This window comes from Polistes fuscatus, unplaced genomic scaffold, assembly GCF_010416935.1.
Source record: "Polistes fuscatus isolate 324 unplaced genomic scaffold, CU_Pfus_HIC Scaffold7, whole genome shotgun sequence".
Classification (NCBI taxonomy): Eukaryota; Metazoa; Arthropoda; class Insecta; order Hymenoptera; family Vespidae; genus Polistes; species Polistes fuscatus.
Window position 1 is genome coordinate 6,556,301 of NW_025113151.1, and position 22,571 is coordinate 6,578,871.

The 22,571-nt window shown below is 31.4% G+C and overlaps 2 protein-coding genes across 4 annotated transcripts; one reads left to right on the top strand and one right to left on the bottom strand.

The window, feature by feature from the left end:
* The first annotated feature begins 9,458 nt into the window (after window positions 1–9,458).
* On the top strand, window positions 9,459–11,493 carry LOC122524427 (peroxisomal biogenesis factor 6-like). 3 transcript variants are annotated; one of them, XM_043646710.1, is made up of 4 exons: window positions 9,459–9,547; window positions 10,451–10,692; window positions 10,792–11,058; window positions 11,137–11,493. In XM_043646710.1, the coding sequence occupies exons 2-4, from the start codon at window positions 10,457–10,459 to the stop codon at window positions 11,327–11,329; spliced, it is 696 nt and encodes a 231-aa protein (XP_043502645.1). In that variant the 5' UTR covers window positions 9,459–9,547; window positions 10,451–10,456; the 3' UTR covers window positions 11,330–11,493. The 3 variants fall into 3 exon arrangements, with proteins under 3 accessions (XP_043502645.1, XP_043502644.1, XP_043502643.1); XM_043646709.1 differs by lacking the exon at window positions 9,459–9,547 and adding an exon at window positions 9,624–10,310 and having other exon boundaries at window positions 10,795–11,058; XM_043646708.1 differs by lacking the exon at window positions 9,459–9,547 and adding an exon at window positions 9,632–10,310.
* An 848-nt stretch (window positions 11,494–12,341) lies between these two features.
* Window positions 12,342–21,335, bottom strand: LOC122524428 (fatty acid synthase-like). Its single transcript, XM_043646711.1, has 18 exons — window positions 21,006–21,335; window positions 20,677–20,908; window positions 20,175–20,593; window positions 19,798–20,088; window positions 19,500–19,707; window positions 19,251–19,411; window positions 18,834–19,151; window positions 18,232–18,737; window positions 17,827–18,131; window positions 17,323–17,727; window positions 16,199–17,226; window positions 15,890–16,125; window positions 15,073–15,769; window positions 14,148–14,979; window positions 13,550–14,010; window positions 13,213–13,464; window positions 12,884–13,138; window positions 12,342–12,807 (listed from the first exon to the last, which is right to left on the bottom strand). Exons 1-18 carry the CDS (start codon window positions 21,159–21,161, stop codon window positions 12,670–12,672), a joined length of 6,900 nt encoding a protein of 2,299 aa, XP_043502646.1. The 5' UTR covers window positions 21,162–21,335; the 3' UTR covers window positions 12,342–12,669.
* Window positions 21,336–22,571: the final 1,236 nt, after the last annotated feature.

Genomic DNA, 22,571 nt, shown 5'->3' on the forward strand with positions numbered 1-22,571 from the left:
AAAGGAATTACTCATGTGCTCGTCACTAATTTATTTAAATAATTACAACCAGTAACTCGTGCCGATTAGGACCTTTCATCCTCGACATGATTGAGCACCGGAGGGACTTTAAATTTTAACTCACGGCATAAGAAGTTCTACGATGGCTCCAAAACACTCCTACTTCGCAGCAAGTATTGTAGAATGCGAGTATCGAAGATCCATCGAAGATCCATCGAAGATCCACCGAAGATCCATCGAAGATCCATCGAAGATCACCGAAGATCATCGAAGATCCATCGAAGATCCATCGAAGATCCATCGAAGAATTCATTCCACATCTTTGATAAGGTAGAAAGTCCGTCGTCATATCTGTAAAATAAAATAGAACAAAACGATAAGTTATTGCAATATAATCTAAAATCATATAAAATAAAATCGAATAAAATGTAAATAAAAATAGATACTTACAATGCATTCCAATGGGATGAAATTCAATTGCACCATGGCGATGCACCTCGCGTGAATCTAAAAACGCGGTATAAACGAAAATAAGAAACTATAGATGAGTTTCTTATCGCGAAACCGAAATTTTATTATACGACGAACAAACTGATTCTAATTCGCGTTTGATTTTAATTTGTTTTACGCCCGATCACTGATTCTAAACAACTAATTCAAAGACTGCTTTGCACACAGTCAATGCAAGTAGAAAAATCTTCATTGATGCACTGATTCTAATACGCGAACAGTCTGTGCGACTGTTTAAAGATAAAAATATAACTTTATCGAACAAACTCTAATGCAATTACTGCCTTGGTCGCAGTTAATTTAATATATATATTTCAAAAATAGTTCGCGAACGCGACGAAATTGAAATAAAACGAACGAACGTGCTTCTAATCCGTGATTTTAATTATATTTAACGATACAACACTCCCGTATATTGCTTCGCGCACGATAGCAATGCACGAACACTTGCAACACTTCACAAACACAATTCACAAACACTTCCAACACTGATATATTCCCATGATGATCTGAAACAGAAATAAAACAAAATTATAAATATCATTGTTGTAAGTAAAAAAATTATTATAATTATTGAGAAAGTGTTTAAAATAAAAATTGACTTACGTTTATTCTTCATTGATGAATGCACGATGGGTATCCTACCCTTAGGATGACGATGAGCACACGTTTAAACCGAATAAAAGAAACTTACGGAGTTTCTTAACCGAGCAAACGAAACTTTAACATGCGACGATCAACACTGACTTTACTTTCCGATTCTTTTGTATTTTATTTTTACGATGCAACACACGAGTACCTCATTGCCTACGCGCTCGATTGCAATGATGTTCTGAAACAGAAAAAGAAAAAGAACAATTAATATCATCGTTATAATAAAAAACCATTAAAGTTATCATAGAAACGTTTAATAGGAAAATATACTTACTTTTAGTCTTCATTGATGACTGCAGGATGGGTATCCTACCCTTAGGATGACGATGAATAAAATAAAATTAAATAAAACTCTGAAAAGCTGAAACATACTAAAAAGATTATAGAACAATATATCCTGTGAATCATTCCTGAAGGCATTGCACACTTTTAAAGATATTTTATCATAAAGAATCAATATAAATTCAAGCAATATTAATTGCCTTTATCTCACTACTTGTATAAAATTACATATAAAGTATTTAATATCAGTAAAAATTTTAATAAAAATCGATAACGTTATATATATATAATAGTTTAATACGTCACGTTCGTTAGATCTTAGCTCGTTGAAGGACTGATCAGGAATGAACACGTAATCGCGTCCTTCATGTCGAACGTTCGGCTGTCTTCGTTTTGTTTTCGGCTGTCTTCGTTTCTTCTGTTCTCACTTCGAGAAATTCCTGGAATATACGTACACATTCGTTATTGCCCGTAGATAGAATATTTTTTTTCTTATTTTCTCTCTCTCTCTCTCTCTCTCTCTCACTTTCGTTCTCACTCTTTGTATACATTTCTGTATGGTTTAAAAAAAAGAATAACGCTTACCTCGATGAATATGAAGATAAAAAAGAGTAAACACAATTGTTAGACTGAGTATATGTATTCCTGCTGGACTCTCCTAATGCTCGGTACCTAAAAAAGGAAAAAAACAGATTACATTAATATAACATAAAGAAAATCAAATATATGAGTGTATGTGTACGAGCTACCTATACTTATGCATATATGCCTGTATGTGTGTGTATGTTACAGGAATCGAATTTAATACGAAATACGATCTTTGAATACATAATTATGAAAAATAATTAATTAGAGCATCATTAGAGGTGGTAGTAAATATCGATACCATGAAAAAAGCTGGAAATTAGAAGAAATATTGTTAAGTAACATTGGTGAGATTTGGCGGCACGTCGAGATATATCGATGTTACATTTTCACAGATATCTATCGAACTTTTCAATATTTCGTTTTGAAAACACTCACGTATGAAAATCTTGTGTGTAGCTATCGTTTGATATATAATAGGAAGGTGTAAAATACTTTTCAATTACCTGAGTTAAACGAGATGACAGGTATACAAAATGGTGGTCACGCTCTGCGCGACATCTGCTGCGACCAATGGATACTTGAGATTTTGCATTCTTTCCATCTATTATAAAAAAATATCGAATAGTTAAAAATAGGATATAGGAACATAACAATTGTTGAAATGTATACTTTATTAATCCAAACAATAAAAATTGAACATTTTTGACAATTTTATTATCAATTATAATTATCTAATTATTAATCCAATTAATAATTATTCTTATCTAATTTATTTTTCTATTAGGTGTATACGATCCTTGTTAATATTCAAAAAATAACGAGTAAGATAAAGACAATATCCACTAAAAACTTAATCACATTGCAACGTTTTGATATAAACATTCCTTCAATTTTTATGTAATTGTTTAAACTAATATACATTTGTTTTAACGTCCCTGTGCAATGATGACTTTGGATAATAAAATTTTTATCCAGAAAAATATCACATTAATATTATTGTTTTATTAAAACAATTAATAAAACATATATTAATGAAAAATATGAATTATTTTATACATTTACATTACATATGACGGTACATACATAGATCATATATTCCGATCTTTTAGACAACAATAGACATTCCTATCGATTATTTAACAAATATTTTAATATTCTAATGCAAAATGAATATTTTATTCAAAGTATATTAATAAGTATGTAATGTTTAAACCAGTACATATGTGTTTAAACAATATGAAATATAAAGAGATTGCATTAGAATATTAAAATATTTGTTAAATAATCGATAGGAATGTCTATTGTTGTCTAAAAGATCGGAATATATGATCTATGTATGTACCGTCATATGTAATGTAAATGTATAAAATAATTCATATTTTTCATTAATATATGTTTTATTAATTGTTTTAATAAAACAATAATATTAATGTGATATTTTTCTGGATAAAAATTTTATTATCCAAAGTCATCATTGCACAGGGACGTTAAAACAAATGTATATTAGTTTAAACAATTACATAAAAATTGAAGGAATGTTTATATCAAAACGTTGCAATGTGATTAAGTTTTTAGTGGATATTGTCTTTATCTTACTCGTTATTTTTTGAATATTAACAAGGATCGTATACACCTAATAGAAAAATAAATTAGATAAGAATAATTATTAATTGGATTAATAATTAGATAATTATAATTGATAATAAAATTGTCAAAAATGTTCAATTTTTATTGTTTGGATTAATAAAGTATATATTTCAACAATTGTTATGTTCCTATATCCTATTTTTAACTATTCGATATTTTTTTATAATAGATGGAAAGAATGCAAAATCTCAAGTATCCATTGGTCGCAGCAGATGTCGCGCAGAGCGTGACCACCATTTTGTATACCTGTCATCTCGTTTAACTCAGGTAATTGAAAAGTATTTTACACCTTCCTATTATATATCAAACGATAGCTACACACAAGATTTTCATACGTGAGTGTTTTCAAAACGAAATATTGAAAAGTTCGATAGATATCTGTGAAAATGTAACATCGATATATCTCGACGTGCCGCCAAATCTCACCAATGTTACTTAACAATATTTCTTCTAATTTCCAGCTTTTTTCATGGTATCGATATTTACTACCACCTCTAATGATGCTCTAATTAATTATTTTTCATAATTATGTATTCAAAGATCGTATTTCGTATTAAATTCGATTCCTGTAACATACACACACATACAGGCATATATGCATAAGTACAGGTAGCTCGTACACATACACTCATATATTTGATTTTCTTTATGTTATATTAATGTAATCTGTTTTTTTCCTTTTTTAGGTACCGAGCATTAGGAGAGTCCAGCAGGAATACATATACTCAGTCTAACAATTGTGTTTACTCTTTTTTATCTTCATATTCATCGAGGTAAGCGTTATTCTTTTTTTTAAACCATACAGAAATGTATACAAAGAGTGAGAACGAAAGTGAGAGAGAGAGAGAGAGAGAGAGAGAGAGAGAGAAAATAAGAAAATAAAATATTCTATCTACGGGCAATAACGAATGTGTACGTATATTCCAGGAATTTCTCGAAGTGAGAACAGAAGAAACGAAGACAGCCGGAAACAAAACGAAGACAGCCGAACGTTCGACATGAAGGACGCGATTACGTGTTCATTCCTGATCAGTCCTTCAACGAGCTAAGATCTAACGAACGTGACGTATTAAACTATTATATATATATATAACGTTATCGATTTTTATTAAAAATTTTTACTGATATTAAATACTTTATATGTAATTTTATACAAGTAGTGAGATAAAGGCAATTAATATTGCTTGAATTTATATTGATTCTTTATGATAAAATATCTTTAAAAGTGTGCAATGCCTTCAGGAATGATTCACAGGATATATTGTTCTATAATCTTTTTAGTATGTTTCAGCTTTTCAGAGTTTTATTTAATTTTATTTTATTCATCGTCATCCTAAGGGTAGGATACCCATCCTGCAGTCATCAATGAAGACTAAAAGTAAGTATATTTTCCTATTAAACGTTTCTATGATAACTTTAATGGTTTTTTATTATAACGATGATATTAATTGTTATTTTTCTTTTTCTGTTTCAGAACATCATTGCAATCGAGCGCGTAGGCAATGAGGTACTCGTGTGTTGCATCGTAAAAATAAAATACAAAAGAATCGGAAAGTAAAGTCAGTGTTGATCGTCGCATGTTAAAGTTTCGTTTGCTCGGTTAAGAAACTCCGTAAGTTTCTTTTATTCGGTTTAAACGTGTGCTCATCGTCATCCTAAGGGTAGGATACCCATCGTGCATTCATCAATGAAGAATAAACGTAAGTCAATTTTTATTTTAAACACTTTCTCAATAATTATAATAATTTTTTTACTTACAACAATGATATTTATAATTTTGTTTGTATTTCTGTTTCAGATCATCATGGGAATATATCAGTGTTGGAAGTGTTTGTGAATTGTGTTTGTGAAGTGTTGCAAGTGTTCGTGCATTGCTATCGTGCGCGAAGCAATATACGGGAGTGTTGTATCGTTAAATATAATTAAAATCACGGATTAGAAGCACGTTCGTTCGTTTTTATTTCAATTTCGTCGCGTTCGCGAACTATTTTTGAAATATATATATTAAATTAACTGCGACCAAGGCAGTAATTGCATTAGAGTTTGTTCGAGTAAAGTTATATTTTTATCTTTAAACAGTCGCACAGACTGTTCGCGTATTAGAATCAGTGCATCAATGAAGATTTTTCTACTTGCATTGACTGTGTGCAAAGCAGTCTTTGAATTAGTTGTTTAGAATCAGTGATCGGGCGTAAAACAAATTAAAATCAAACGCGAATTAGAATCAGTTTTGTTCGTCGTATAATAAAATTTCGGTTTCGCGATAAGAAACTCATCTATAGTTTCTTATTTTCGTTTATACCGCGTTTTTAGATTCACGCGAGGTGCATCGCCATGGTGCAATTGAATTTCATCCCATTGGAATGCATTGTAAGTATCTATTTTTATTTACATTTTATTCGATTTTATTTTATATGATTTTAGATTATATTGCAAATAACTTATCGTTTTGTTCTATTTTATTTTACAGATATGACGACGGACTTTCTACCTTATCAAAGATGTGGAATGAATTCTTCGATGGATCTTCGATGGATCTTCGATGGATCTTCGATGTATCTTCGGTGAATCTTCGATGGATCTTCGATGGATCTTCGGTGGATCTTCGATGGATCTTCGATACTCGCATTCTACAATACTTGCTGCGAAGTAGGAGTGTTTTGGAGCCATCGTAGAACTTCTTATGCCGTGAGTTAAAATTTAAAGTCCCTCCGGTGCTCAATCATGTCGAGGATGAAAGGTCCTAATCGGCACGAGTTACTGGTTGTAATTATTTAAATAAATTAGTGACGAGCACATGAGTAATTCCTTTCTAGGAGTTACTCATGAAAATTGTATATTATATTGTATATTGTATTGTATATTTTATATTAGTTCAGGATAGGTTTTCTTGTCTCACCGGTTAAATTCATTTAATTAATAATGCAATTAATAAATGCACTTTCTTTTTTATTACGTGTTTTGTTCGTGGTTAGTAGTGGTGAAATCGAGCATTTATTTACTCGTTTTTGTCCAGAAAAGCATGTAATAAATGTCTTACATGCATTGCTTCGTACTTAGTTTATCTAATCGCGATTAATTTTAATATATCGATACTTCGATATTATAAATAAATGAGCAAGAAGACAAACTCATTCGCGACGGATAGATTCTAGCAGTTAAGTGGTGGCTCAAAGCCCAGTTCTTTTATTAGAACAGCCAACTTAATGAAAGGAGTCGTCCGAGGTTGTTTATATATATTTATTTTTCTCTTTTAAAATTATAAATATTAAAAAATTAAATTTAGCAATTTTTGCATAATCAAAAAGTCAAATCCAAATGACTTGTAAAGTCTTAGCCCGCTTAAATGAAATAAAATGTTTTGATATATGTTATAAAATAAAATGTTTTTATGTGTTCATATATATATATATGTTAATCATGTTTTTTAGATCAGGATTTTCAGCTTCTAATATACTAATCTCCCGTTTCTCCCCCCTGTACTTTCTGCGTTCTCATCTATGCGTGTGCCCAGGTGTTACTCGTATGGGTGAGAAACGGTTAGTATAGGTTTAGTTTTAAGTTTTTCCCCTATTGGCGGCTGTCATTGTGCTAGTGATTGCACGATGTACTTTACACCTGTGTGTGGGTATTAGGTAAAGTGTTTTGTACATCGTTTCGCGATATTTTTTAATTAATACATCATTTAATACTGAGAACACTACTTCTACATATCACGTGTGATATGACAAATACGAGTGTTTCTATATTTTTATATTTATATTAAATTTTTCTACTTTTTTTTTTGTAATAAAATCGTTTTGAATAGTAGAGTTACCGCATTTATTTGTGGAAACTATGATATACTCGTATATAACTAGTATGCAATATATACTAGTGTATACTTGTATTTTTGCATTAGTCATTTTTGCAATAATCACTAGCCTTGACAGACGATTACAGCATTGGTACGTACTCCCATAAGTTTAGAAAACACGCGTTTGAACTAGGGTGTCGGAGGTGCCCCGGGGCATGCTCTCTAGTTTAGGCTTTTGCACCCTGGTGGTATGTGAGAGAATCGTGGAGTGAGTGGGTGGGTATGTACGTATGTTTGATCTTTTTAGATATTGCCAATATACAGGCAGGTAGCATACTTAGGTGTGAATGTTTATTTAATTTGTAAGTAGGTAGAGACCGGAGAAGTCGCGCGATTGTAATTTTCACTCAGGAGTGAAAATTACAAAAATTTCTTCTCCGGATATTATACAAAGTTTCAGCAACCTTTAGATTCATTTATCTCATTTAAATATTTCTTTTATTTTTTCCATATATTGCTGATACTCTGTACTGTGAGATATAAATCAGTATCGAACGGTTCGAAAGTCTTTGCGTTTTCTTAAAAATTAATTTTTTTTCGAAAATGTGAAGATTGCTGAATACGTTGGATGCTTATTTAATATTAAGTATATTAACGCTTTGCTCTTTAGTAATTCCTACTGAATACTTCATTTGTTTTATATGTATAGTAAATACAAAGTAGAGTAAAGATAGAAGATAAAAGTAGTCGAGTAAAAAAGTAAGATCATAAAATGTGTGTATGACAAAGTTTCTGCTTTATTTTGATACTATTGAATTTTTTAAATGCAAAGTGTTAATAATAGGTTCATCGATTAGATCAAATATCTGTTGAGGCATTCGAGTAAATATAACTATACGACTTTTATTGTAAAATACGTTTAGAAAAAGCCTCACAGCAGAGTTTAGGGCATGAAGAAAGAAGAGGCTAAATGCCGAAGAGGCCCCCACTTAAATGTGGCTGAAGAGGGCAACTACATAGACTATTGAGCTATTTTCAAATGTTCAACAGCAAGTTCGAAATTTTCGAGAATAGTTCTCTAGTCACATTTTATATTTTATTATGTTACTTGCTTGCTCGTCATTAATTTGTAGTTGTAATTGGAGATGATGGACCATTCCATCTCCTTGGCACGCCAAATCTGTGTCTAAATTGTCCAGAAGATGCATAAGTTTTGTTAGTTAGAGTCAAAAATATTAAAATTCTCGTATTATTAAATTTAGAAGTTTAAATAACGTTCAGTAAATATTACATCAGTCATTTCTTTTTTATTGTTTCGCCTTTAAGATTTTTTACTGTTATTGTATTTTATTAAATTTGCAATTTTTCTTTTATATATAACGTAGTTTAAAAGTATTTTATAATAATTAATAGGATAATATTTTTATATTAGTAACTTATTATAATATTTGTACTTTTCCTGTTTCTTAATTAATTATATTTTTTAATGTAAAATCACGCGTTTTAATTTAATTCTATTTTACAAACGGTAAATAGAGATTTAATAAAAGTAAATAAGGTATTCAAATGAAAAGTGCATCTTTAAATTGGACTACTTATATGTTAGGCTATTCTATCACTTGATTGTATGATTAATATAGTTTTTTTCTTGTTACAGGTGATCATCGTTGGAGTTATCATCAAACCTTCTGGATTCCTTTTTATTTGAGCGTTTTTAATTGCTTCATTCTAAAATATTTGTATAAATGCATTTCTGAAGGCACACACACATGTTTATACACTAAAAATTAAAAATAATTATTTAAAATTATATTACAATATATATATATATAACTATACTATATATACTATCAAAGAATATATCATATACTATCATATAGAATACTATATTCTTTGATAGTATTGTACCGTCATCGCGTTTGAGTACCTACTATCGCTCACTGGTGGACCCGGTAGTAACTAAAGTTAATCTGGGTAGATAAAAAAGGGGACTTTTTTACCCAAGACAGATTTGTAAATTAATCTGGAAATACCTGTTTGCTTGGCTGGATTATTAAAGATCAAGGAAACGTAAGTAGGATAGAAATGTGAAACCTTTTCCCTTGCATTTACACTTACGCATGCACACAAACGTAGATGTAAATAATGTATAGATTGATAATTTTGCGTGTTTTAATATCGGAAATTTTTGAATTACTACCCAAGAAATGCTTTTCATTTTCAAATGTTGGTAGTACTGGTCGTTGATTGCGAGTAAACGTACGCTGTGTTTCTATTATTGACGTATCGTGTAATTATCATAATTATTGTGCATTTTATGTTAATATTTAAGAGTAATTATCAATATAATTTGTATCCACAGTCTTTCGTCATAGTGCGTGTGCAACAAATTAAACCAAACTAAAGCGTGTCGAACGAAAAAAGTATTTCCTTGAGGATAGAATTTGCGCAATCTTTCTAGAAAAAGAAAATTTATTTCTTTCAATATAAGGAAACATACTCGAACAATAACAAAGAGAGTCCGAACATCTAAGCGTTAATTTATTATTATTCTATCTCTGTATTTTTCTTCAATGTTTAATACGTTCCTAAGGAAGATATTAAATCAATATTTTTTTTGTGTATAGAAAAAAATTCTAAGGTTAGCGTCTCTTGTTCGAGTTTACAATTAAAATTTAACTTTCAACTATTTTTTTTTTTTACAAATTTGAACGCTCCATATTATTTTCCGATAATTATCTTAATGTAATATCTTATTTCGTGTTTCGTCGCTGTAAGATTAAGTTCGAAATATAAAAGCTCAAGCGTTTTTACTTAGTTGTTCCAAATGACAGTAAGTAACCTAAAATATTTAAGGAATTACTTAAAACAACTTGCTTGTTTCGTTATTCGTTAATTTCAGTTAGAAATGTCATATTTTAAATAAATGCTTTTTCTTTCTTTTCTCCCTTTGTTCCTATTTTTTTACTGTAGAATACAATGGGAGGTACACATCTGCATACTCCGCCATCGATATTTCAACACATGATAATACAGCAGGGTACCTCTCAACAAGTCGGTTCTTGGACGCAAATGCCTCAAGTATTACCTTTATCCATATCTTGGAGCGTACCATCTGTACAACAATCAGAATTGATCAGATTTACAGGCGAACAAAATGTATCGTCCAACCTACATCAGAAAAGAAAATTAGAAACACCAGATTTACTTGACATGTAAATGTTCATTTTGGTATTTTTTTAATACCGTCAACTTGAATAAGAGATCTATTTTTTGATGGATATAGTAATGTGCATTATTTGTCGCTTTGATAGCAGAAAGACAAAGCAACTAATAACGGAAGAAAAAATGGCTGCACACTTTCAAGATTTACATATCAGTTCGAGTTATCATTCACAAGATCCTGTACCATCTACATCAATGGCGAATGCTCAATTTGAAAATTCCAATGTAGAGATGGATATTGAAACAACCAACGTGGTCGATACTGAAAATATAAAAACTCCAAGATTAGTTCTATCAGAAGAACTCAAAAGAATACAACACGAATCTATTCTACCAACGACTCTTTTATCCAAATTGTAAATTAACTGTGAAATAATGATTTGATATATGAATACATATATAGATATTAGAATAGTTATAATTTATATTTTCAGAGAAAGGCCATCTATGGCATTAGTTCTTTGGGAACCACCGAGCAAACATCTTCGTATTTTACCTACGAGAGATATTCCAACTCCAGCTCGTAACGCGTCAGATGACAATAATAATAACAACAACAACAATAACAACAGCGATGGTATACCTGATTTAAATCAAACAAGCTCGTTCGAACCAATGGAATTATGAAATACATATTTAAATATTTCTTATTACTTAACAAACTGATGCGTCAAAAAATATTTTTAGCTCGCGATAAAAGATTTTAATTCAAATTGATTTCATTGGACTTAGCTATATTGTGATTAATTTATCTTATTTTCAAATAAACAAGAAAGTGAATGTTTATACAATCAAATAGTATGAATTTCAACCACTTCGTTGGTTGATCTACACGATAAAAATAGCCAGTCAGTTACACGACGAACATCATTTTCTTTATATCTGATACTTTCTTCTTATTATCATATTTTCTCCACACACTTTTGATATAGCCTATATACGTCCACGCGCATATTATGCAATAATTAATGGTTTTGCATAATTCGAAATATACAGGTCTTGCATTCCAAATTTCTTTTTAAGTTTTTGTATTAAAAAAAGAACAAATTAAATGTAAATTTATTATTAAGAAATTCAAAATTATTTATGTATTAAAATTTGGTGTCATATGCCTTGGAAAAATTATAATAATCTTTTTGTTAAAAAACGATTCGAATGATTTTTTGAACAAATTAATTATCTGAATATTACATGAAAATTTTATTCGCCAAAGTTTGAATTTGTTTTGCAGAAAGGTCAATTGTATTCACAAAAAATTGAATTTGATGTGCAAAACCTGTAAAGTATGGCCCATTTCATTTCGGCGAACATAATAAACATCATTCTTAATAGATTGTTCTTACGGAATTAAGTATAATATTTGTTCGTTTCTTGCTTATTATTATTATTGTTTCATTCGTATAACGATTACATAAAATATATATAAAAAAAAGAAGAAAACAAAAACAATTCGAATATAAGATAGAATTTTATGCTATTTCTTCATACATTACAAATATTCAGCTCTATCATATTCCTTTGTCTTCGTTTTATTATATCTATCATTATATTGTATAATCTTTTAATAGTATACCCCTCTATGTGCAAATATTAGTGATAAAATAAATAAGTCAAAAAGAAAAAAAGAAGAAATATGATCTTTCATATTCATAAATTTGTCGATTTAATTTGCCATACAGGATGAATTACAAAAAAAAAATCGTAATTTCGTCATTTGAAAAAAATAAAGAAACATTCGATAGGTCCGTCGTACATTATCTTCTAACTGTCGACAAAACAGGGCGAGACATTACCAGCACCTTTGAAATTTGAATGCACCCTATTTTTTCGGACCTCAAGCAATCTTATCCTATAAATATGAAAATTATACAGAATATAAATAAAACTAATAAAAGTTAAACAAGTTGATAATATTAGGTAAATATATTATGTATTACTTTTATTCATTTTGTTTTTATTTATTTTATTTAGTTGGAATTTGATGTAGGCGGTTCAGGATCCTCCTCTATTAATTCACCATTAATTATCTTTGCAAGTTTCTCATCTTCTAGCATCGTAACATGATTGCCCTCAATGGTATATACTTTTACTTTCTTTTCAGTCATCTGTGAAAATAAAAGTATTTAATAGTAAATTAGCATTTATATTTTAACAATCTATATAAGAATTTGTGTAACTTACATTCTGTAATCCATATTCATAGGACATATTATATATAGACGCGTTTAACGGTTTGCACAATATGATTTGTGATTTTAAAAATGGCACTGATTCTATATCATAATCTGTTATTGATTTTATTCTTATAAAATATGAGTTAAGAGTAGCTTTGCATTCTTCATCAGTATACAATTTCTTATGTATAGGAGGTAGAATGCTTATGAAGTAATTTACTTTTTCTTCCCATGAATTTAACTCTTCTAATTCTGTTATAGACTGAAAAGTAATGTTTTAGAATTAGTACGATAAATGCAAAAAATATTAAGAAGTAAAATAAAAAACATACAAACCTTTTCGACCATAGAAGGATCAATCATCTCAATTATACCAATCAAAACGTTCACTTCAAACTCTTTCATCGATTTCGAATATACACGGTTTGTCAGTCCTTTCATTTGAAGAGGAGAACCGTCTATTAATATTAACTTGCCATTAAATCCTCTGAGTTCTAATTGTCGTGCGAGTTCAAGGGAAATTATCGTTCCAAATGAATATCCCACTACAGTAAAATCTCGTCGATTGTTAAGTTTCTTTAATATATGCTATAATATATAAAGTAATACATCACATTAATGTGATTTTACATTAAACTTCGATATTTCATTTTTAATCAAATAATATATATACCGGTAGAATGAAATTGGTCATGTCTGGAATATTTGTTAATTCGTAATGCGAACCCAATTGGAAACAAATCGCAGGCGACTTAATTTTCGATTCTAAATGCTTGAAAACAGCACTATACCCTTCGATTCCTGGAATGAAAAATATTTCCTTCCGACCTTCCTCTGGATTCGTTTTAAGTGGCAAAATTAAATCGTTGTTTAACTTTTCACCGAACAATTGCATTAACATTTGTGTAATAGACAACGTTTCTTTACGTTTCTTATTGCCGCTATTACTTTTATTCTCATCTTTATTATTCATTTCAATGAGTTTGGCGAAGTTTAAGTTTCGAATATCTTGAGCATTAAGAAAGATTTCAAATTCACGCTCTAATGTCTGTTTTATTTCTACAGCCATCATAGAATCCATTCCAAGTTCTGCCAAGGAAGTTTGTTGACTGACAGTCTTCAAATCTTTAATACCTGTAATTGTACGCGTTAAGAAGATAAAGATAATTAATAAATAAGAGCATATCACACACGAAACGAAATGAAATAATTAAGATTAATAATAACAATAATAATAATAATAATATTAATATAGATTAGACGAAACTTACCCATAATGTTTAGGACACAATCTACACAATTATTTGAACCATAGGAGCCTAATCGTTTTTCAGCGACTACCATACTAGCAACTACGGGTTTATTTTGTAATAAAAAGCGATCGAGTTCTTTTAGACACGATGATATCTTTTGTTGCAGGGTACCACCAATAATCATTTCTTTATCATTATCCTGCATGTCTGCGACAAGACCGACATCTCCAATCGCACCCCATTGAATAGCTAATCCGGGTAAACCTTCTTCTACTCTTTTCTCACATATTCTTTCCATAACGGAATTAGCCATACCATAATTTGTTTGACCGGCGTTTCCTCTTCCACACGAAACAGAAGAGAAAACAACGAAGTGTCGAAGATTCGGACATAGTTTTCTACTAATCTCGTCCAAACGTTTCGTTGGCCAAGCCTTACCTTTGAAAGATTCTTCAAAACTTTCTACAGTTTGATTTCTAAAAATACTATCTTTCAATGAAACTGCTAAATTGAATATACCATCGACAGGACCTAGATCTATCGCTGTTTTCAATATAAGCTCGCAATCTTCTCGTTTACCAGCATCGAGATTAACAAGGATCTTTATATTAACTCCGTAACTTTCCCATGTTTTAATTCTCAACCGTTGATAACCATTCTTTATGCCGTTTCGCGATGTAATGACAACATTTTTAGCATCTCGAAGAATCAACCAATCGATTAATTCCAAGCCAAAACCTCCTAAGCCACCAATAACTATATAACTTTTATCCGGTTCACATAAATAAATAGGTAGAGTATTTATTGGCATATCTGGTGGGTCACTCTCCTTACGAATCTGTATGAGTATCTGCGAAATTTTGTATAAAACGGAAATTTATCATTCAAGATAGTTATAGTCAAATACTATTCGAACAAAAAACACACACACACGTCGACTTACTTTTCCTATATGTTTTCCAGCCGCCATGAATCTAATTGCTTCTTCTACTTGTTCCTTCTGAAAGATTTGTCTATTGATCGGTTTGACGGCACCTTTATTAATCAATTCGTTAACTTTATTAAAGACTTCCTTCTTTAATAAAAAATCATCTGAACTTATTATTTTATCTAACATAACGGCGTGAAAACAGATATTATTCTTAAACAAGTCCCCGCTTATGGTATTATTAGCGGCTATATCGAACTTTCCGATTTCTAAAAATTCTCCTCCTTCGGCTAAACAACGCAGAGATGCTTGAAGTTTTTCTTCCGCTAAAGAGTTTAGAACGTAGTCTACACCTTTGCCATTGGTTTCACGTAAAATCATTTGTTCGAAGCTGGTATCTCGAGAATTTCCGATATGATTGTCATCAATACTCGGGAACGTTTTTTTAATGAATGCACGTTTTTCCGGTGTACCAACGGTTACAAATACTTCAAGACCTTCGAAAAGTGCTAAATTAATAGCGGCTTGACCGATACCACCGGTTCCTGCATGAATAAGTATTTTTTGTCCTTTCTGTATGTTTGCACATAAATAAAAAGCAGTAATACATGTGCTGTATACACATGGAATTGTCGCTGCCTCCTCCAAACTCCAATGTTTAGGTATTATCCATGAAGAATATGGTTCGTAAGGGGTATAATTTGATAGGCATCTAAACAAACAACAAAATAATCGTATTCATATTACATTTTCAGGGTTTACAGGATACCCCGTATATATATATTATATTAAATATCAATAATTCGATCATTTGTGTGTCATGAGAGTTTACCTGCTAAAACAAAATCCCATAACAGGTTCACCCTTCCAATTGATTCCACTATATTCAAATCCAAGTAAATAATCTAATAATCTTCTGTCCTCCGTTATTACTTCCGCTGCCAGTTTACCTGTTGCTAACATGACATCTTTGAAATTCAACGATGAATAATGAATTTTAATAAGTTCTTTATCATTAGGTTTAAGTGACCCTTTAACCCAACATAGCGAACTTAAATCTCCGCGTATCTGTTAAAAAATATGATTTTATTAATTCGTGATATTTTGTTAATAAATTTATTAAATAAATATCTTTACATACCGATTGACTAACTAGACCATGAAAGGATGGTTGATTCTCGAGGGGTGGAAGTAAGAAATGCCTATACGATCCCCAAATATTTCCTGATCTTAGAACATTGACGGTAAGATCCAGGTCGATTTGTTCGGAATACAATGGTAAATCTAAAGAAAATTTCGGTGCTTTAGAATCTTGAATTAATACAGCTCGGTACATTTCACAGCCAGGTTCTTTTTGTAAGCAATTTATGAATCCTAAAAGACCAGATTCGAAATTTCCTTCTTCAACGAGTATCACTTTAAATTCGTTGTTATCCTTTTCTATTTCTTTGTCGACAGCAGTTTTAACTTTTTCCAACCAGTTAAATTCATTGCTGTCAATGTGAAAAACTAATATATTTACATTTTCATCACTTAACTTCCTTAACAATACGTAAGATTCGTCGGAAGTACGTTTCTCTGCTATTAAACCTAATTTTAATTCCTTCAAGATTGATAAATTCAACGGCGCGTTAATATTTTCACGCGACAAAATAAAACCTTGCGATTTAGTTGCCTTTGTAATCTTTTTCAACTTGTCGTTGTTTTCCGCGCTTAATAAATTACATCCAATCGTTAATAACGCGGAATCATCAAATTGTAACTTTTTCAGTTCTGAAACGGTGATATTTTCAGGGATCTCTACTTCGGTAAATTTCTGTGTTGGTGCAAATATGTTAATGTTTGCCTGAATTAATGGTAAATTTCCTAAAATGTCGAAAATCAACGGGGAAGCAAGTTTCTCTTCTGATATATTATCATTTTCCTCGATTAGTTCAATTGTTTTCACCGTCAAGGTTTGTATATTTTCTAAACAAATGTGAAGAGAAAATGTTAATAGATCACGGAACGTCATTACTTCATTGTCGCGATGAGCTACGAATTTATGTTCTTCGATAACTGGATCACCGATAGGTCTCTTTCGAGCAATCGCATTAGATAAAATATTATGGATTTCTATGCCCCCTCCTATAACCGTGTCAAGATTTTTAATATATTGTACGGGTATATCTGAAATAAAAAAATCGCACTATTTAGTATAAATAATTGACGCGTAAAGGAATTATTTATATAACTTCAAATTACATTAACTATAAAAGTATTTACATTGTTGATCGATAGGCAAAGAACGGATATATTGTTGATGATATTTAGTATCTATTATCATCTTTTTAATTCCAGTCGGTACGAATAAACCTCTAGTATCAAACATGAGAATTTTCAACTGCAATAAGTTATCCATGAACGCTACCCAATTTTTTTTCCATTCAATTTGTCCGTGGAGTCCGTCGATTGATGCATTGACAAAACTTCGGAACAAACCGCTATATTGGTAACCACGTAGCCTCAACTCTTTGTAAATATCTTTCGTCGTTAATAGTTCTTCGCTTTTAATATCATCATTATTTTTCGCATAATCCGGTATTTTCTCCTTTGTAATATCATTCGAAACACGAATGTTTCCGGTAACAATAGCAGTATTTCCTTCGATTACTTCGAAATTACCGCTACCTATTCATTTATAGATCGACAGACATATATTTAATTACTTTTCAATATAATTTATAAATTATATAGCAACACACACATACAATTAAAAAAGTAAATTACCTTTTTGAATCATTACAATCATTTCAACCTTGCCTTCCTTGGGAATGGTGGTAGCTCGCAAAAACTTAACATTTGTAAAGACAACGGGCACTTCCGTATACAACTGTCCTATCATCATGCCCAAAGTTTCCCAAACTAAACCTAAATATCCTGTAGCAGGGAACAAATTTCTCCCGTCGATATTGTGACCGACTATATATTCGAAATCTTCATCGATTATTGTTATATTAACCGTTCGTTCTCCGGAAACTATTCTCTCTTGTATTTTGAAAGACGTTACGTACCACTTGCTCGAATGATCCCATCTGAACACGTCGGAATATTAAACTTTTACATTACATTCATACAACTTTCAAATGAATTAGCACATTTCCATGTTTTCCACATGATTCTTATGAATCTTACCTTATCAAAGGGGATATCATTGGAGTACCTCGACTAACCGGAAATTCTATAGGTGGATATAATTTAGCAAGATCAAGTTGCTGACCAATATTATAAAGCTTTCCTAATCCTTGTAGGAAAACTTCTGCGTTATCTGTGTGATCTTTTTGAATTAATCCAATATTCGTTACAGTTGAATTCAATGATTTGTTCAAAATCGTTGATAGCGTAGCATGCGGTGCGATTTCAATGGTAACGGCATTGTCCGGGATAAGGGCTAAGGTTTCCTCAAAAAATACAGGTTTCAACAAGCTATTGGTATGATACTCGGCCGACGAGAGTCTGGCTGCTGAAGTCGACCATTCGTTGCGTGGTACCGAAGTACTAAGCCATTTTTCGCTTCGAGGTTTCGCTACTGGTATTACTTCTTTTAAATATGACAAAAGTTTCGGTCCAGCTGGTGCGATATAACGACTATGATAAGGTACATTACCGCATGATACTTCTTTCACCAAAATTTTGTTTGCCTGTTAAACATAACGTGATATATACATATATATATATATATATATATATATATTATATATATATATATATTATATTTCTGTTAATTTTAAACGAACCTTCAAGTTTTTAAGAAATGCTTTTATAGATTCAGTCGGTCCACTAACGATAGAACTGTCCGGTCCATTGTAAGCTGCTACGTCTACATCAGCAGGACACGATTGTTTAAGATTTTTATAACCAATTTCCACCACTGCCATAGAACCAGATGGTATTTTTGTTTGTATAGGGGCCACTCCTCGCGAATAAGCTGCCAATATTACTTCCTCAAGAGTCAAAGATTTATCTGCGTACGCACAAGCAAGTTCACCGATCGAATGTCCAATTATGTAGTCCGGTGTTACACCCACGGTAGTTAGAAGATCTACCAAGCCGATCTGTAAAATGTTTTATTTTCTCTCTCTCTCTCTCTCTCTCTCTCTCTCTCCCTCCTTCTCTTTCAGATTTTATAGAAGGAAATATTTATCAGATGTTACCTGAACCGCAGCAATTCCAACGGACGAGTGCAAGACATTGTCAAATATACTGTTGTCCTTTTTAGACAAAATGTCATAAATATTCAATTTGCGAGGTTTCAACACGGCGTCGCATTTTTCTATCGCTTTGGCAAACACGGTGAACCTCATCAGAGCTTGACCTAATCAATTTCCAATTATTTGTACTATATAATTTCAATATTTACGAAGTATAAGATTAACAAAAAAAAAGAAATAAAATATCCTTACCCATTCCAGGCCACTCCGAGCCCAATCCAGAAAATACGTAACATATTGGCCTCTTAATATCAGAATACTTTTCTATTTCCCTTATATTCTTGTTGGTTGTTTTAAGACTTGCTATCATATAGCCTCGATACCTATGGCCTGATATTTCTTCACGATGAAGATCATGCAAAAGACGTATTAATTCAACGTTTACCGGTGGTTTTTCGATCTATCAAGAAAATATATATGAAAAATATTACGTATTAATGTGTTTTTAACACACAGAAAAAAGAAAATTTGTTATATTCGTTTAACGTACTCTATTCAATAAGGTTTCTACTGCTTCTTCGGTACGTCCAGAAACAGCTACGAGTCTAGGCAAATCATCGTTAGGCAATTTTTTGATCTTAGTTTTTGGATGTGATTGAAGTAAAACGTGGCCATTGGCACCACCAAAACCGAATGAATTAATGCCTATGTATGAACCTTCCAACGGTGTCGATTCGGTAACAACCACTATCCGGTTTTCTTTAAAACAATCCACATCGTCGCGTGGATTATTAAAATAAATATTCGGTGCTATTAGACCTGTCTCTAACGCTATGATTGCCTAGAAAATATTGAAGATAATTAATGTGATGAACGAATAAAAAATATAAAACGTTAGGTATTTAGGTTTAAAAGAATATTGTTTACCTTGGCAAGGGATACAATTCCACTGGCTGGTTCGGTATGACCAACATTTGCTTTTATGGAACCAACTTTAAGAGGAGTAGTTCTATTGGGACACATAACTTTATCAATGGCATTCAATTCTTCGGGATCGCCAACTCTCGTTCCGGTACCATGAGCTTCGATGTAATGGACGTTTTCCGGTGGTATACCACATTCCTCGTAAAACTCTTGGAGAAGAAGACTCTGTCTCTCGCTGGATGGAAACGTTATTCCCTCTTCCTTGTAACCGTCGCAATTAGTTTTCGCGTGTGATAACGTAGCGTAAATTCTCTTCGCAGTTCGAGATTTTTGCAGAAATGCTACAGCGACCGTTTCGCTACGCGTGTAACCATTTGCATCTTTGTCGAAACACTTGCATATACCATCGTGAGACAATACACCTATCGAAAAGGAAAATTGTTCTTGTAAAAAAGTAAAGATAAATAAATGTAAAACACTCATTCATGTTGACCGTAATCAATACCTAAACGACTGAATTGCAGTGAAACGAATGGATGAAGGCAAAGATTAGATCCACCGACGATCACATAATCACTTTGTCCATAACGTATTGATTTGTAAGCATGTTCCATCGCGTATATACTCGAACTGCATGCGGTATCTACGGTATATGATAATCCAGTTACACCCAACCACTGGGAAATTCTGTTCGCCAACATAGATCTGCTGCAACCCATGATACCATATCCGTCTACCTATAGTTAAAGACAAATATTACGTGTTTTTTTTTTTTAGTAATCAAGTAACAGCGTATAATCATAGAAGTGATCGTTTATTAATCGTTTCACTTACTTTCATTTTTTCGTAGAACCATGTTTTTTCTGATTCGGAGAAACATGAACCTATGATTACAGATACTCTCTTTCCACGCAATTCTTTTGGATTAATCCCAGCATCTACTATAGCTTCGTAAGCATGCTCGAGTAACATTCTACACATAGGATCCATGGTATGGGCTTGTTTATACTCGATGTTAAAAAATGATGCGTCGAATTTCTCAATGTTGTTAATTCTTCCATGTCGTTTTGGAATTTCCGGATGATCTTATTAAATACAATATTAATTGATTTAATATTAACTTCGGCCAATTAATTGTACACGATCGATCAAATACAATAGATATATTATATTAGGGTGAATCAAAAATTCAAAAGTGCGTTTTTTTTTTTATTATTATTAATATTTCACTCGCATATATAAAGTAATTTTATTGACTTCAAATTAATGCACTATCTGAAACAACACTATAAACGCACGAATTTTTGGTTGACCCTAATATTATGTGTATATAATATTCAATACCTAATGCCCAACGACGGTCATCATCCGTGATACAATCTTTACGATTAAAAATATTTTCCTTTAATTCTTCCACATTATCGGATTCCGGAAATCTACCAGAGATTCCGGAAATAACAACTTCTTCGCCCGGTTCTGGAATTTCATATTTGAAGTATCTGTACGGCTTTTCTTCAATTTCATCACTCATGATGATCTTTTTTTTTATTGTATTTCTTACGTTAAAAAATAAAGTATAAAAATAATAAACTGAAACTTAAATTTAAACTTGAACATAAACTATATAACTTGGGAACTGTAATTGAAACTGAAATTAACTATTCTCGTACAATTGTTAAAATCGTCAACGGCGCATTCTTTTTATAACAATGTCTTGACCCCCCCTTATTTCAAGAACTACATCCTATCACGTAAGCAAACGCGTAGTCTTGCTAATTTCCATTGAATTTATTTTAATATAAATCAATGAAAAGGTGACTCTTAAGTTCAAATATATCTTTTTATTCTGATTAGGTAAAACGATGTTATTTGCATTTGTTTTTATTGTTAGATATTCCTTTTCTTTCCTTTCAGTTTCTTTTTATATACGGAATATCAATGAATACGTTAATTCAATTAATATATTGATGTAAATTCGTTTAATTCGATCGAAGATCCAATAAACTGAAATAAAAAGAAGGGGATGAAACGCAAAAAAAGATATGTAATATTTTTCATTCGATTCGTTATAAAATCCGACTATCGTAGATTTAAACATGTACGCACGAAGGTGTTAATGACGTAAATGGCCGTTAACATAACAACACTTATGAATGATTAAAAAATTACATTTTCTTTTTAACACCACCAACTATATTTGATGCTAGAATATATTTCATTTATTATCTTACTTAGATCTCTTTTTTTTATCAGAGAAGCTTTGGTATCTCTTAGTATAGTAAGTTTGATACCACGTATCTTCGAAACGAACACGAACGAAAAATTCTCATTCAAGAATGAACCCTACAATTGAAACGACGAAAGCAACGATATAAATATTAAAAGTAAAATACTTAAAAA